The 18,458-nt window shown below is 43.3% G+C and overlaps 1 protein-coding gene across 1 annotated transcript in view; it reads right to left on the bottom strand.

The window, feature by feature from the left end:
• Positions 1–18,458, bottom strand: part of PATJ (PATJ crumbs cell polarity complex component) — a gene marked incomplete in the record, with an annotated part of 974,742 nt that overhangs the window by 535,201 nt on the left and 421,083 nt on the right. Inside the window, 1 exon segment of the mRNA XM_053693647.1 lies at positions 5,031–5,330. Within this exon segment, the coding sequence (XP_053549622.1) occupies positions 5,031–5,330 (300 nt within the window).

Raw genomic sequence — 18,458 nt, 5'->3', positions numbered from 1 at the left:
GGAGTTCCCACTCCCCCGGATGAAAAGTCTGTCGATTTAGAAAATCCGCCTCCCAGTTCTCTACTCCTGGGATATGGATAGCTGATAGATGGCAAGAGTGAACCTCTGCCCATAGAATTATTTTTGAAACCTCCAACATTGCTAGGGAACTCCTTGTTCCCCCTTGATGGTTGATGTAAGCTACAGTCGTGATGTTGTCTGACTGAAATCTGATTAACCTGACCGCAGCTAGCTGAGGCCAAGCCTGAAGAGCATTGAATATTGCTCTTAGTTCCAGAATGTTTATCAGGAGGAGTGTCTCCTCCTGAGTCCACAAGCCCTGAGCCTTCAGGGAGTTCCAGACTGCACCCCAGCCCAGAAGGCTGGCATCTGTCGTTACTATTGTCCAATCTGGCCTGCGGAAGGTCATACCCTTGGACAGATGGACCCGAGATAACCACCAGAGAAGAGAATCCCTGGTCTCTTGATCCAGATTTAGTAGAGGGGACAAATCTATGTAATCCCCATTCCACTGACTGAGCATGCAGAGTTGCAGCGGTCTGAGATGTAGGCGGGCAAACGGCACTATGTCCATTGCCGCTACCATTAAGCCGATTACTTCCATACACTGAGCCACTGAAGCGCGAGAAGTAGAATAAAGAACACGGCAGGAATTTAGCAGTTTTGACAACCTGGCCTCTGTCAGGTAAATCTTCATTTCTACAGAATCTATCAGAGTTCCTAGGAAGGAAACTCTTGTGAGAGGGGATAGAGAACTTTTTTCTTCGTTCACTTTCCACCCATGCGACCTCAGAAATGCCAGAACAATGTCCGTGTGAGACCTGGCAACTTGAAAAGTCGACGCCTGTATCAGAATGTCGTCTGAGTAAGGGGCTACTGCTATAGCCCGCGGCCTTAGGACCGCTAGAAGGGACCATAGAACCTTTGTAAAGATTCTTGGTGCCGTGGCCAACCCGAAGGGAAGAGCCACAAACTGGTAGTGCCTGTATTGACCCTCCTGGATCATAGGAAGGATGGTTTGAATAGTCTCCATCTTGAAGGATGGGACTCTGAGAAATTTGTTTAAGATCTTGAGATCTAAGATTGGTCTGAATGTTCCCTCTTTCTTGGGAACAACAAACAGATTTGAATAAAAGCCCTGTCCCTGTTCCTCCTGCGGAACTGGGTGGATCACTCCCATAACTAGGAGGTCTTGAACACAATGTAAGAATGCTTCTCTCTTTATCTGGTTTGCAGATAAAAGTGAGAGATGGAATCTCCCTTTTGGGGGAGAGGTTTTGAATTCCAGAAGATAACCCTTGGACACAATTTCCAATGCCCAGGGATCCTGGACATCTCTTGCCCAAGCCTGGGCGAAGAGAGAGAGTCTGCCCCCTACTAGATCCGTTTCCGGATCGAGGGCTGCTCCTTCATGCTGTCTTAGAGGCAGCAGCAGGCTTCTTGGCCTGTTTCCCCTTGTTCCAAGCCTGGTTAGGTCTCCAGACCGGCTTAGACTGGGCAAAAGTTCCCTCTTCTTTTGTGTTAGAGGAAGTTGAAGCTGTGCCACTCTTGAAGTTTCGAAAGGCCCGAAAACTAGACTGTTTAGTCCTTAATTTGTTGGACCTGTCTTGAGGAAGGGCATGACCTTTTCCTCAAGTGATGTCAGAAATGATCTCCTTCAGTCCAGGCCCGAATAGGATCTGTCCTTTCAAGGGAATGTTGAGAAGTTTAGACTTTGAAGTCATGTCAGCTGACCAGGATTTAAGCCATAGCGCCCTATGCGCCTGAATAGCAAAACCTGAATTTTTAGCCGTTAGCTTGGTTAAATGAACAACGGCGTCAGAAACAAATGAATTGGCTAGCTTGTCAATAATATCTTCCAACGGGGTTTCAACCTATAGAGCCTCCTCTAGGGACTCAAACCAGAAAGCCGTGGCAGCAGTGACTGGGGCAATGCATGCAAGAGGCTGGAGAATAAAACCTTGTTGAATAAACATTTTCTTAAGGTAACCCTCTAATTTTGTATCCATTGGATCTAGAAAAGCACAACTGTCCTCGACAGGGATAGTGGTACGCTTAGCTAGAGTAGAAACTGCTCCCTCCACCTTAGGGACCGTCTGCCATAAGTCCCGTGTAGCGGCGTCTATAGGAAACATCTTTTTAAAAACAGGAGGGGGAGAGAATGGTACACCTGGTCTATCCCATTCCTTAGTAATAATTTCAGAAAACCTTTTAGGGATTGGAAAAACATCAGTGTAAGTAGGTACTGCATAGTATTTATCCAATCTACATAATTTCTCTGGGACTACAATAGTGTCACAGTCATCCAGAGTTGCTAAAACCTCCCTGAGCAATACGCGGAGGTGTTCAAGCTTAAATTTAAATGTAGACATATCAGAATCAGATTGAAGTATCTTCCCTGAATCAGAAAAATCACCCACAGATTGAAGCCCCCCTGCTTCAGCTTTATTATATTGTGAGGGTGTATTAGAGATAGCTACTAAAGCGTCAGAGAGCTCTGTATTTATTCTAGTCCCAGAGCTGTCTCGCTTTCCTTGCAATCCTGGCAGTTTAGATAATACCTCTGTAAGGGTATGATTCATAACTGCCGCCATGTCTTGCAAGGTATACGCAATGGGCGCGCTAGATGTACTTGGCGTCCCCTGAGCGGGATTTATAGGATCTGACACATGGGGAGAGTTAGACGGCATAACTTCCTCCTTGTCAATTTCTTCTGATGATAAATTTTTTAAAGCCAGAATATGGTCTTTGTAATCTATCGTAAAATCAGTGCATTTGGTACTCATTCTAAGAGGGGGTTCCACAATGGCTTCTAAACATAATGAACAATGAGTTTCCTCTATGTCAGACATGTTTAAACAGACTAGTAATGAGACCAGCAAGCTTGGAAAACACTTTAATAACTGTGAACAAGCAAAAAATAAAAACGGTACTGTGCCTTTAAGAGAAAAAAAACAATCACAGAAACTGCTAAAACAGTGAAAAAAGCAGTAAATCTTACGAAATTTTTACAGTGTGTATAATAGGCTCAAAGAGCATTGCACCCACTTGCAAATGGATGATTAACCCCTTAGTTTCAAAACCGGATAAAAAAACCGATATAAACGTTTTTAAACAGTCACAACAAACTGCCACAGCTCTACTGTGGCCCTACCTGCCCATACAACGACTTTGGAAGGCACAAAAACCCCTTAGAGAGGTCCTATATGTTCAGGGGACTCCTTCAGGGTAGCTGGATGTCTCAAGCTGCAAAAACTAATGGAAAATAGGCCCCTCCCAACCTGTACTCACAGTGAGAGGGCCTTAAAAAACTATCCCTAGGCAAAATCTAGTCAGCCATGTGGAAAAACTGGGCCCCAGAATAAAGTTTTATCACCAATATGAAATAAACTTTCATACACCTCAAGCAAACGTTATATCTATTCAGTAATGTGAGTAAATAATAAAAATATTACCCTTTACAGCAAGCATGATACCAGTCGTTATTAAATCACTGTAATCAGGCTTACCTTAAATAAATCCGGTATTTTCAGCATTTTCTAGCTTATCATTTCTCTAGAAAAATTTAAAACTGCACATACCTCAGAGCAGGAGACCCTGCACGCTATTCCCCCAGCTGAAGTTACCCATCTCTTCAGTTATGTGTGAGAACAGCAATGGATCTTAGTTACAACCTGCTAAGATCATCAAAGACCACAGGCAGACTCTTCATCAACTTTCTGCCTGAGGCTAAAATAGTACAACTCCGGTACCATTTGAAAATAACAAACTTTTGATTGAAGATAAACTACATTAATGCACCACATCTCTCTAGCTGCTTCCCTTGTCGAGAGCTGCAAGAGAATGACTGGGAGGTGGCAGTTAGGGGAGGAGCTATATAGACAGCTCTGCTGTGGGTGATCCTCTTGCAGCTTCCTGTTGGGAAGGAGAATATCCCACAAGTAATGGATGAATCCGTGGACTGGATACACCTTACAAGAGAAAAGCAAATTTCATACAGTTTATCCTCTGCAGCTGGTAAAAAAAAGTAATTGGAAACATTAAGGGAAAAACAATTTTATAGTGTACTGTCCCTTTAAGGTAGTAATTTGCTTATCTCACTTCTAGGTAATCTAGCACTAGACATAGATCTAGTATTGGGAAATATTAGGAAAATTAACCAATTTAAAATAGCTTTTAAGCCAAAAACCTGATCATATTTCCATGTTGTGTAGCTTTAAAGGGACATGAAACCCACAATGTTCATATCATGATTCAGATAGAGCATACAATTAAATAAAACTATCCAATTTACTTCTATTAGTTCATTTACATTATGCTCTTGGTAATCTTTGTTGAAGAGCATAATAATAGTTAGGTACAGAACACTTTCTGTCAGCAGTGTTTTAACCACTAGATGGCAGCAATGTTTGCACAATGTATGACATTGTTAAAAGCATTATTGAAAAACTGCTGACATAAGTGCTCTAGACACAAGCACACTACCTAATGCGGTATGATCCACAACAAAGAATACCATGAGAATAAAGTAAATTTGATCATATAAGAAAATTGAAAAGTGTTTAAAATGTTATGCTATATCAGAAACATGAAAAAAATTGGGTTTCATATACTTTTAATTGACACTCAGCATTAACTGTGCTACCCAGGTGCTGAACAAAAAACGGGCTGGCTCTAAAGCTTACAGTACTGCTTTTTCAAATCAAGATAGCATGAGAAAAAAGAAAAATTGATAATAGGAGTAAATTAGAAAGTTGCTTAAAATCTCATGCTCTATCTGAATCATGAAAGAAAAAAAATTGGGTTTAGTATCCCTTTAATTAATTATTATTATTATCGGTTATTTGTAGAGCGCCAACAGATTCCGCAGCGCTAATTAATATGCCTTATAGTTAAATAGCTCTAAAGTGAATCAATATAGAATCAAAGCTAGCTAAAAAAATAAATTGATTGAATTACTTTTAGTTATAACATTTAAAAAACGTGCGTATAGATGAAATATACTTATGTAATAGTTAATGGATACATACCGTTTCTTCCTCCCATTGACGAACATAATCATCCTTTTTTTGTGAAGGTGGTTGTGTGACATCATATTGCATAATATATTCATTACTGTTCTTCACGGATGTCTGTTGTTCAGTATAATCTTCTTCATCTACAAGCATTTCTCTTTCTCCTAGAAATCCCTCTATTTCATGCATTTCCCATGATTCTTCTAGATAATCTGTTTTATTGTCCATGGTTTCAAACACTCTTCCCATGACCAGTGCTGGTTCATCAACAAGTTCTTCTTGTCCTTCCATGAAGGCAACTTCATTGTTTCTCTGCTAAAACAAAAGTAAACCTATGAATAAAGTTAAATCATTTTAGTTAACCCAAGAAGCAATGCATTTGGGAAATATTTGACACATAGCTTTCTAAGAGTGGGAAGAAACTTACAGAAGTCCCTTGAGTACCTCCCTTTCCTGACACTACTTTAGGCTGTATGGAGAGGGAAAAGAAAATGTGAACTGCTCCATAACATAACCTTAGGAAGAATGGCCATGTAAGAAACTTGAGGAAGGAAATTCTTATTCCATGAAGATTAAAAAAACAAAACAACCAAATTATTTCCAGAGCTGGAGTGAATAGAAAGATTCCACTAAATAAAATGGATTGGCACAACTAGTAGGGAAAACTAATGAGGTCCAGATGGTAATAAAACTATAGTTACGGGTTTTAGTAGTGGTAATTCCCTTGTCAGAAAATGTCCCTCTGTACTTGCAAGAGTAGACACTGCACCCACTGCAAATCCTTAAGTAAGTGTGCCCTGGGTTATAATACTTTGTACCTTAGAATCTCCATCAACACAATTCCTTACACGTGAAGAGACTACTATCCTTGATAAATAATTTAGCAGCTCAAAAAACTGCTTTCCAATTATGGAGATCTGGAATCTAAAAAGACGAGGCCACACTGAGGTTCAACTTGGTCTACATGAGGATGCAAGCAACCTATATCTCATTTGCTCCCTTGGATTGGGGCTGAACATGAATTTAGCTTAAAGGGACAGTCTAGTCAAAACTTTCATGATTCAGATAGGGCATGCAATTTTAATAAAATTTCCGATTTACTTTTATCATCAAATTTGCTTTGTTCTCTTGGTATTCTTTGTATTAAGCTAAACCTAGGTAGGCTCATATGCTAATTTCTAAGCCCTTGAAGGCCGCCTCTTATTTCAGTGAAGAATGACAGTTTTTCACAGCTAGACATTGCTAGTTCACGTGTGCCATATAGATAACATTGTGTGCACTCCTGTGGAGTCAGCACTGATTGGCTAAAAGCAAGTCTGTCAAAAGAACTAAAAAAAATAAGGGGACAGTCTGCAGAGGCTTAGATACAAGGTAATCACAGAGGTAAAAAGTATATTGAAGGGATAGTCAAGTCAAAAATAAACTTTCATGATTCAGATAGGGCATGTAATTTTAAACAACTTTCCAATTTACTTTTATTACCAATTTTGCTTTGTTCTCTTGGTATTCTTAGTTGAAAGCTAAACCTAGGAGGTTCATATACTAATTTCTTGAAGGCCGCCTCTAATCTGAAAGCATTTTAACAGTTTTTCACCACTAGAGGGCATTAGTTCATGTGTTTCATATATATAACATGTTCAGGCACGTGAAGCTCCTAGGAGTGAGCACTGATTGGCTAAAAATGCAAGTCTGTCAAAAGAACTGAAATAAGGGGGCAGTTTCAAGAGGCTTAGATACAAGATAATTACAGAGGTAAAATGTGTATTATAACTGTGTTGGTTATGCAAAACTGGGGAATGGGTAATAAAGGGATTGTCTAGCTTCTTAAACAACAAAATTTCATTTTAGCCGACTGGAACCTGATTTAGCCTGTTGGGGCCTACATTTCATCTCTCAACCCCCCCCCCCCAGTACTCCAGATAGAGCAGCTTTAGATCTGTTGTTATTGCACATACATCAAGATACACATCATGGAGAACCCTTTTATACACTTGCAAGCTCTTTTACAAGACCTGGACTATAAACTTGATAAAAACGTTGAAGCCTTCATCACTACAGTAAGGAAGGTGGTCCGAGGGGAGAGTTCCGGAATATCTGACTACCCAGTTATGGAGATATCTTCACTTGATCAGCTTATAAAGCCCTCCTCAGAGAATCTATTCCAACAAGGGAGTTCCAGGACATTATCTATGCTTAGCACATCCCCTTTGGCTAAAACCGAACAAAACCTTTGCCTGGTGGAGCCTCCCTTGCGTGACCATGGAGAATTATGATTAGCCACACAAGACTTATTGCTCCAACAACTGCCTATCATGCATCCTTGCCCTGGTGTAGAGGCGGGAGTGAGCTATTTGCCTCCGGCGTCTGTCCGAGGGGGAGCGGCCGGTTCCCGCAGTCGGACCCCGGAGTATCTAAAATCTTCACACTCACGTAAGAGACTTGCGACTTTATACCCTCAAGGCCTGCTAACAATAGAGCAGCTTTTGACTTCACATACCATCCTCAATACCCTGCCACCTCTGATCGATAGTGCAGACATTAGGAATGCCCCAAGTGCGGAGCTTATGGACTTCTGCTATCCTTGAATGGGGGTTGGATGAGTAGTGTTGCACTCTTGGTCTTAGAGGAGAGGATCCATCATTCTTTGCCCGCGCTCAGCTCCACTGGTGTTGGGGTCAGATGGGACATTTTCTAAACAGTACCTCTCCCTACTAAAGAGTACACTGTTACAGAAGCATTAGTTATTTTGTTGTGAAGAAACTTATTTCCCAGCAGCAATGCCTGAACCAGCCAAGCCAGCGCCTAAGAAGGGCTCCAAGAAAACTGTAACAAGTATCATTTCATAAAGGGTTAACTCTGTTCAGTTTTGAGAAAACTATTTTCTGAGGCAGGTTTCCTAGCATATTGTGTACTGTAATTAAGTTTGTGATAAGCATTCACTGCTAGGTGATAAGAAGGACTCAATTGTTTTCTTGTGTGTACTTGTTATCTGCGGTGGCCTGTCCAAGGGCTTTGTCTAAATGTGTGATGGGGGATTTTATGCTTCCCCCCCTGGGAGTGCCCTGTGTGCATGTAACCTAAATAAAAAGCAGGCTGGGCATCCCAGTCCTCAGTTCTTGGTTGTCCCTCAATCGCAGCGTTGACTCGTTTTTGTGGGCAGAAGGGTATCCTAGCTGTACTACAGCTAAGGGGGATTATTCTACATTTGCGAGACTCATATAGAATACTATGGAAAGCAGTTTCTCCCCTCTTCAGCAATAGGAATCCAGGCTACTAAGCGGTCCATCTCTCAGCGAGACTAAGGGTAACCGTAACATTTGGCGGCAGCGGTGGGATTGTTCCTGGATTTCCTAGGAGAGGTACAGAACGGATGGAGAGCGCTTACGAAAAATTGAAGCGTACAACCCTAAAGGATTTACTTGAAAGCAGAGGGGGGTACGCCAGCAACCGGCCGAGGAGAGAGCTGATCGCAGAATTGACCGAACTGGATCAGAGCTTCACAATGGCGGAAACACCGACCACGATTAGTGACGAAAAAACCAGGATTGTTCGGGAGAGGCTCTCACTGTACGGGCCGAACCCCTCCATGGAATTGGTACAGCAGTTGATGGCGGAAGCGGACAAGGATATACGAGAGACTCGAGCCCACGAACTCAACCTAGCGAACGCACACCGCAATGCTGAAGCCCCGCAGGTAATCATCCCTGTCGAAAATGCTGGGAGGCCCAAGATACCCTATGCGGCATTTCGACCCTTCCTAGAGAGCGAGACAGGGATTGATGAATATTTGGCGGACTTCGAAAGGCAATGTGCCCTGCACCAGATTCCCAACAGGGAGTGGCCCACGATATTGTCTGGGAAACTATCCGGGCGAGCCCTGGAAGCCTTTCGTACTCTGGGTGCTGAGGAAGTGACACAGTATGAGCTAGTTAAGGAGACACTGTTGCGACGGTACGCAGTAACTCCGGACGCGTATCGCCGACAGTTTCGGGGCACGAAAAAGAAGCCTAACGATACCCATATGGAATGGGCGCACCGAATGCGGAGAGCGGCAAATCACTGGATGAGCGGAAGTAAAGCGGTGACTGGTGAGGAAATTTTACAATTGTTTCTCTTAGAACATTTTTATAATGGCATGGAACAGCAAGGGAAGGAATGGCTGCGAGACAGGCGACCTTCTACCTTAGAAGAAGCAGCCAAATTGGCCGATGAACATTATGACTCCCGTCTTCACGAACCCAGAGAGGTTTACCGTGCACCCCCTCGTGCTGAATTCCGAGCCCCGGTGCCCGCAGGGCCCGCCCGACACTCAGGACCACCCAATAACAGCTCTGAGCGTCCCAGACCGACTTGCCACCGATGCAAGCAACCAGGGCATTTCATGGCTAGCTGCCCCCTTAATACGCACCAGACACCCAGGAATTACAATTACCCCTCTGGGGCATATCGTCCGGCCCGGACCCTCTGTGTTAACCAAGAGGCCCCTATGGAGGAATATTTGGGGCCGCTTCACGAGGCGGACCCTGTATATGCTGCCTCAGATAACCGCCAGCACCATCGGCAGAAGGTATGGCTCGAGGGGCGATCTACCGAGGGATTGAGAGACACAGGGGCTACTATCACGCTGGTACAGAGTCATTTGGTGCCGGAGCACAAGCGATCTGGACAGACTGTGGCCGTTAGAGTGGCGGGGGGGGATGTGTACAAAATTCCAACAGCTAAAGTGCATCTTGATTGGGGAGCGGGAAAGGGGGCTGTGAACGTGGGCATAATGGATAATTTACCTGCCGAAGTACTACTGGGCAATGATTTGGGCCCCATGACTTCTGCCTATGCTCCAGTATGCAACAACGAGGCGGACCCAGTGACTACACGGGCCCAAGCCCGGACGGAGCGAGAACTCTCACCAGTGCGGGAGACACAGGTAAGACCTACCCCGACATTGCCTGACATGTTAGGCCCCATACCCTGGGACACCCCAGATGCTTTCGAGAGAGAGTCTAAGACTGACCCGACCTTACAAATGTACCGGGAACGAGCAGAGACCGGAGGGGGCGGGGCAGATAATGAAACATTCTTATGGGAAAAAGGGAAACTATACCGCTGGACAGAGAAAAGGGGACAGCGTAGGCGACAGCTGGTAGTGCCCCACAAATACCGTCAAGAAATCCTCAAGATAGGCCATGACATCCCCTTAGCAGGCCACCTAGCTGTAACCCGTACCCTACACCGCATTACTCACACGTTCTTTTGGCCAGGGGTACACGCTGACGTTAGAACTTACTGTAACACCTGCGATGTGTGTCAACGAGTAGGAAGGCGAGGCGATCACCCTAAAGCCCATCTAGTAAATATGCCCATTGTAGAGGAACCCTTCAGCCGGGTTGCTATTGACCTAGTGGGACCACTGGCTACCCCTAGTCCCTCCGGTAAGCGCTACATTCTTACCGTAGTGGACTACGCTACCAGGTACCCAGAGGCTGTCGCCCTATCCAACATACAAGCGGATACGGTAGCGAATGCACTAGTACAGGTGTTCTCCCGGGTAGGATTTCCAAAAGAAATCCTATCCGACCGAGGCACGCAATTTACGGCTGAATTGACCCAACAACTCTGGCAGGTTTGCAAAATTAAGTCCCTCCTGAGCTCCCCATACCACCCCCAGACGAACGGGCTGTGTGAGAGGTTCAATGGGACCCTCAAGCAAATGCTCAAGACGTTCACTCAGGAATACAGAGACTGGGAACGCTTCCTGCCGCACCTCCTTTTTGCTTATCGGGAGGTGCCCCAGGAAACGACAGGGTTCTCTCCCTTCGAGTTGCTCTACGGAAGAAAGGTACGGGGACCCCTAAACCTGATCCGGGAGCACTGGGAGGGAGAGATGGAGACTGACGGTGTCCCCATTGTGCCATACGTGCTGGAACTCAGGGACCGAATGGAGCAATTAGCCAAATCCGTGCGGGCTAATCTCCAGTCGGCCCAGAGAAGACAGAAAGTATGGTACGATCGGGGGGCCCGAAAGAGAATCTTTACCATAGGACAAAAGGTGTTAGTACTTAAGCCGGTGAAGACAGACAAATTGCAGGCGTCCTGGCAGGGCCCCTACCAGATCATAGAGAAAAGGGGAGACACCACTTATGTGATAGCTAGCTGCCACCACAACAATCTTAGAAAGACATTCCATGTAAACATGCTCAAGGAATATTTTGAGCGACCAGAGAACGTGACGGCCGTATGTTGTTCCCCTCAGGAAGGCCCCGACAGTCTACCCATTCCAGACCTATTAGAAAAGAGTCTCCCCACAGGTATAGTGGCTCAGGTTCAGATAGGAGACCGACTTAGCCCCACTGAAAGGGAGCAGCTCAACCAACTCCTACAGTCCAAACACCTCACCTTCTCCCCGAAGCCAGGGTACACTACTTTAACCACCCACCAGGTAGATACTCCGGGACAAGCTCCCTTGCGCCAGGCTCCGTACCGAATCCCCGAAGCAGTTAGGATAGGAATGAAGAAGGAGATCGATGAGATGCTCCAACTCAGGGTAATTGAGCCCTCCGATAGTCCCTGGGCCTCCCCAGTTGTCTTGGTGCCCAAGAAAGATGGGACCACCCGGTTCTGCGTAGACTATCGGAGGCTCAATGAAAAGACCGTGACGGACGCTTACCCTATGCCCAGGGTAGACGAGCTACTCGATCGTATAGCCAGGGGAAATTACCTGACCACTATTGACCTCTGCAAAGGTTACTGGCAGATTCCCCTGGCCCCGGAGGCTATCCCCAAGTCGGCATTCGTCACCCCATTCGGCTTATATCAGTTTAGGGTAATGCCGTTTGGGATGAAGAATGCCCCAGCTACATTCCAGCGCTTGGTGGATAGGCTCCTGGATGGCTTCCAGAGTTTTGCTTGCGCCTACCTGGACGACATAGCGATCCACAGTGAGTCATGGGAGGACCACTTAGCTCACATAGGAATGGTTCTGGATCAGATCCGGGCTGCTGGCCTGACTCTGAAGCCAGAAAAATGCCACTTTGGGATGGCCGAGGTACAGTACCTGGGTCACCGGGTGGGGTGTGGAAAGCAGCGACCAGAGCCGGCCAAGATAGAAGCTGTCGCCAATTGGCCCACCCCCATCACTAAGACTCAGGTCCTAGCCTTCCTGGGCACGGCAGGGTACTATAGACGGTTCGTACCAGACTACAGCACACTTGCCAAACCCCTGACTGACTTGACCAAGAAGAACTTACCTCGACAGGTCCTGTGGTCTCCCCACTGTGAAACGGCTTTCCAGGCTCTCAAAAATGCTCTAATTAACGCTCCTGTCTTGGCGGCTCCAGCCCTTAACAAACGTTTTATCGTCCACACAGATGCTTCCATGTTCGGGCTGGGAGCCGTCCTCAGCCAAGTAGGCGAAGATGGAGGGGAGCATCCAGTTGCCTACATCAGCCGGAAGCTCCTGCCCCGCGAAGTCAGCTATGCAGCAGTCGAAAAGGAGTGTTTGGCTTTGGTGTGGGCATTAAAGAAATTGACTCCCTATTTATATGGGCAGGAGTTCACTCTGGTCACCGACCATAACCCGTTGGTGTGGCTGAACCGGGTCTCTGGAGATAATGGCAGGCTATTACGTTGGAGTTTATCGTTGCAACCCTTCAATTTCACCATTACTTACAGACCTGGGAAACAGAATGGCAACGCCGACGGGTTGTCCAGACAAACCGACCTCAGCCCCGCATAACCAGCGGTCTGGACAGCCTTAGTCTGCCCCGAAAAGGGGTAAGACCGTGTCTGCCAGAGTGTTCCACAGAAAGGGAGCACTGTTACAGAAGCATTAGTTATTTTGTTGTGAAGAAACTTATTTCCCAGCAGCAATGCCTGAACCAGCCAAGCCAGCGCCTAAGAAGGGCTCCAAGAAAACTGTAACAAGTATCATTTCATAAAGGGTTAACTCTGTTCAGTTTTGAGAAAACTATTTTCTGAGGCAGGTTTCCTAGCATATTGTGTACTGTAATTAAGTTTGTGATAAGCATTCACTGCTAGGTGATAAGAAGGACTCAATTGTTTTCTTGTGTGTACTTGTTATCTGCGGTGGCCTGTCCAAGGGCTTTGTCTAAATGTGTGATGGGGGATTTTATGCTTCCCCCCCTGGGAGTGCCCTGTGTGCATGTAACCTAAATAAAAAGCAGGCTGGGCATCCCAGTCCTCAGTTCTTGGTTGTCCCTCAATCGCAGCGTTGACTCGTTTTTGTGGGCAGAAGGGTATCCTAGCTGTACTACAGCTAAGGGGGATTATTCTACATTTGCGAGACTCATATAGAATACTATGGAAAGCAGTTTCTCCCCTCTTCAGCAATAGGAATCCAGGCTACTAAGCGGTCCATCTCTCAGCGAGACTAAGGGTAACCGTAACATACGCTATCACTCAATTTTGTCAGTAAGCCCTTGTAGCTTAATATGTATGCACTATTCCTTTTAAAGAGGACTTATCCGCATATACCTAACATTATCTCCCTTACAGGGCAATCTAAACTATGCCCAATGTTTCTTATTTTGTCAGGGATGCAACCATTGATTGACATAAATATAGGCTAATATTTTTCATTTTATTTTTATTTCTTCAATAGAAGCACCTTTCACTTCATTATGGCACTATAAAAAGACATGTTACCTTACACTATGATTTTTTCACCCTTAAAGAGAAGGTAAACTTTGATGAATGAAAGACCATTTTTTAAAAATACTATTAAAAACAGGGGCACTTTCATTCATCAAAGTTTACAAAGCAGCCGTTTTTATTTAAAACTTACCTTTTTTTTCTTTTCACAGCCAGAGCAGCTTCCCCCTCCTGGAAATTCTCTCTTCACACATCAGCAATGACTAATCCGGCTTCCTCCAATCACAGCTTTCCCCCCAGGGTAGTCATTGAGGCCATGCTGTGATTGGAGGAAGCCGGATTAGTCATTGCTGACGTGTGAAGAGAGGATTTCCAGGAGGGGGAAGCTGCTCTGGCTGTGAAAAAAAAAAGGTACGTTTTTAATCAAAACGACTGCTTTGTAAACTTTGATGAATGAAAGTGCCCCTGTTTTTAATAGCATTTTTAAAAAACAGGCTTTCATTCACCAAAGTTTACCTTCACTTTAACTAGATTTGGCACTTATTCTAAGAGCTCCAAATCCCCAGACATGCCTTGACTTATATGTCAGCTTCTATATTTGACAATCTCCAAGTGTATCCCGAGTTTGGTACTAGTACACAGCCTCTAATAAATATTAGACCAGGGTTATTTGAACATTTATATGTTGGTGTGCAGTCTGAGACTATTATTTGTATGTAGTAAGCATTTTGTTGGCTACATCATACTTTAAAATCAAACAATATACCTTCATAAAAAAGGTCATGAGGCCAACAACTATATATATATATATATATATATATATATATATTTACAATATATATATATATATATCTTTTTTTTATTATTTAGCCCACAATATTACTTCAATATAGTAGAAAATGTAGATAGTGCTGAGTTTCTAATATCTCTGTCACCATTATGATTTATATAGCAATAGCATTTTAACTCTTATTACATAGAGATGGTAGCCTATTGATGCACCTTTTCCATAGCGCTCATACTTGGATAAGCCTTACTTTAGTGCTTTAGTCTCACAGCGGTCGATATTACCTCACCACTTGTTCCTCCAGAAACATAGGTGGATCTCATGTAATCATATGCTTGCATATTTTATTTATACATCACACATACAGAATATTTGGTCCTATAGTATCATTCTAATGTTAAGTAGAACAATATTTGGTCCAAGAGTATGCTTCTAATTTTGTGTTAAATGTTTATGGTATACTGTTTTTACTAGCCTGTATTTCGTTACAGCAATTAGTCTAATGTGCACAATTACTCTCTTCTTACCATTATCAAATATCAGATGCTAGTTTATTTACAAACATGCTAAGGCCCAAGAATCGCCATATTAACCTCTAATCCTCTTCTTAATTATCTCAGAGTAACCAGGTCCAAGAGTGACCACAATTGACTTAAGGGGATCATATGCCAGAGAAAAGGAGGTCTCACTCTTATATTGTTAATTATACAGTAGACTGATAGTTCATGTACTGTTAGTAGTATTCACATGATTATTTTATTTTGATGAAAGATTATACTTCACACATCTTTATTAGTCTACAACTAGGAGGCAGATTGGCACATTGTTATTGCGTTGGTTATTAAGATCTAGATATTGCTAAATAACATGTGGATTAATATGTAACACACTTTCATATGTGAATTTCGTTCTTTTGATTTTAAGAAACCTGTCTCTTGAACATGCTTGTATTTGCATTATTACTTTACGTTGTACGCTTTGAAAACCTCCTTAAAAAAATGAATTTAAAAACATTAAAAATAATGAACAAACTTGAGATTACGTACTGCGCTAAAGTAAATAACACACATTAGTTCTTAAGGAAAAGAAACACAAGACAAGTTAGTATAATTCCCACTAAAGAAACTTGAGGTTTGGGAAACTTTGCCCCTCCTGGTAGGATTGTATATCCCATATGTCACTAGCTCATGGACTCTTGCCAATTACATGAAATAAATTGAAAGTTGTCTCCTCAGATTCCTGACCAGAGTTTGACGACAAGTCCTCCGCAGACAACTCACCCTCCAAGAGATAGAGGAAGAGACGTCAGAGACAGAAAGAAAGTTGAAACAAAAATATTTAGCAACCTGGCTGAGATGCAAATAAATCACAACCTGTTATAGAGGCTGTCCTGCAACTGTAAAAGACCTTAACTATAGGGTTATAGATGTGAGCCCCACTGTGTTAGCTACTGTACCTAGCTATGATAAACACTAACGCGTGTACCTGCTGGCTGTGTGGGAAATGCAGGTACTTACCCAGGGAATGCCCACTCCCCTGTTCTTTCCCAAATGAATCCTGAGGAAAAAGCAGAAAGTCCATCAAGTACTGTACTAGATAGTAAAGGATATACTGAGGGAGGAGTACCGCCAGATAGGAGGACCAGGCACAGCGACACCTATGGAAGGCTTGTGACTATGAATCCTGAATAAGGTTTACAATGCAAAGCCAGTAATCTGATATGCCCATCTATTCCAAGTTTCAGTTTATGGGGGGAAAGTGGGATCAAATATCTCTTAATTGCTTAAATAAAATCATGAACATCTCCATCTTCAAATGTTCCAATTGAGGCAAAGAAATACTGTAAAGTTCAGGGACGTAGTAGGGAAATTAAATCTCTTGGTGTAGGGTGTCTTTGCCTCCTCCTGGAGGCCAGGTGATGAATTCCTAACAGTAAGGAATCATGGACTCTCACCACCTTAAGAAATAAATAGTCTATGATAGCCATTAACTAATGACTAATAGGTATCAAGAGAAACTCTCAAAATGTTATTTGTTTCAAAACCCCATGGGAAAAAAGCAAATTTTAGCTTTAGAGCTATTTATCTAACTACCCTGGGTTCTAGATGTGACGGAGAGAAACATTCATTGCAATATAATGCTCCAAAAATACCACAAATAGTTTGCGAGAGTTTTCTGCCTGTCAGTGAGTCTTTGATCATCAGGCCTTAGATCCTGAGAAACTTGGTAAAATTAAATAAAGAAATCCCAAGACAATTTAAAATTTAATTCCATAAGAGTCCTAACCTACCATGAAAGGTGTTATACTTTATTTGAAGAGCTTCAATACCAGGGTCTCTTGGCTTGACCTGGACTGTCTTCTAAAATGACAGGGTCAAAATTCGTGGAGGACTCACTCACACTTGAAAATCTTTGACAGTAAGAAGTATTGTCCTTAAATGTTTGATCTTTCAACATTTTGAAAATATATTCCATGTTGGTAAGTAAAGCCACAACTGATAACTCTTGACATTATTTCTCCTAGATGGCCCTACAAACCTAAAACAAAAACGGGATGTGGATTAATTATTTACACACAGACTACCCAAAAAGGTATCACAAAAGAAAAATCTAGCTTATCTAAAACTAAAGCCATATGAGCAGAGAGAAGGCTTAGAATACAGAAGAAACTAATCATATATTCCTCATAGAAGCAGACTATACCCAAGAAACATTTTCTCAACACTGATGCAGTTGGTTTAACCACAGGATTTCTGAATGATGAATAATCCTTCTTATGGATAACAGCTCAAATGTATAAATTTGAAAAAGGGTGCATTCATTCAAGAACACTGTCTCAGATCTGGAAAACAGATTCACATGATGCATGTATAAATTCATACCAAGGTGGGCAAACTAATCTGTGACTACCCAGTGCTTATACATCAGATGTAATATGAGAAAATAATAGAATTAAGAGAAAACCTTTTAACCGTAGATCTGTTTACCAATATCTGTATGACAAACAGAAACAAAAACTTTTGGTTAAAATAAGAAAAGCAAGAGGAATTGGGCATTTTTCCTCAAGGGTTTAGTCTTATTCGAACCGTTCCTCATAACAAAGTCTACCTGGTAATGTGCCAGTGGATATCACAAGTGAAAAGATCATCAGGAAAAGCAAATGGGCAAAGTAGAAGAAAAAAGGAAAAGTTAACAGCACTACCCTGTCCTAATACACCCTGTCTAGTTTAGGAATCAAAGGTTCATCAGGCAGCTTGGCCTCTGGAACCTCTAATGTAGACAGGACCTCTTTTGGAACAAAACGTGAGTGTTCAATCTTAAATCTAAAGGCTGGTTCCTCCGCAGCAGGAGGCTTAGAGGCAGCAGACTCCGACCCAGAAAGTTCACCCTCTGAAGCCTCAGAGCGTGATTCATCCTTGGATAACTGAGTTATAACAGATAAATCCAATAAATCGCATGATAACCCCTGGGCAGGAGAGCTATGTTTAACCTTTCGCTTGCGTTTAGCCAGGCGAGGTAAAGCACCAAGGGCCTCAGACACCGCCATCTTTAATTGTGAGGTAAAATCTGCTGGTAAAAGGCTCCCTCCAGATGGAGGATCAGGTGTGCTACGGGAAGCTGCGTGTGCAGAAGGAGATGACTGATGGGTATGCACCTCATGGGATGGCGAGTCCTCAGAGGTGGACGGCTCAGTGGTACTAAAGGGGTTAACCTTCTTAGACCTAATAACAAGTTCAAAGCATGTGGAACATAGTTGAGAGGGCGGGCATACCAAGGCCTCCTCACAATATAAACAGGTATTACTATTTGGAATAGAGGGAATACCATCTAATATCTCAGAATCCTCCATCGCTTAAGCTAATGACAGTAGGACACAGAAAATAAAACAATCTTTTTTTATTTCTCAAAAAAAAAAGGCACCTTTATACTCCCAATGGCTGGGGCACTCACCACCTCCTAGACCCAGACAATACAGAGAAAAAGCGTGTTCCCCGACAGCCAGCTTGGTCAGTAAAGAGGAAATGAAAGCGAGACCACTCCCGGTCACA

Source organism: Bombina bombina, chromosome 10 (assembly GCF_027579735.1).
Source record: "Bombina bombina isolate aBomBom1 chromosome 10, aBomBom1.pri, whole genome shotgun sequence".
In the NCBI taxonomy this organism is placed as follows: Eukaryota; Metazoa; Chordata; class Amphibia; order Anura; family Bombinatoridae; genus Bombina; species Bombina bombina.
Note: the sequence above shows the minus strand (reverse complement) of the source record. Positions and strands in the feature narration are given on the sequence as shown.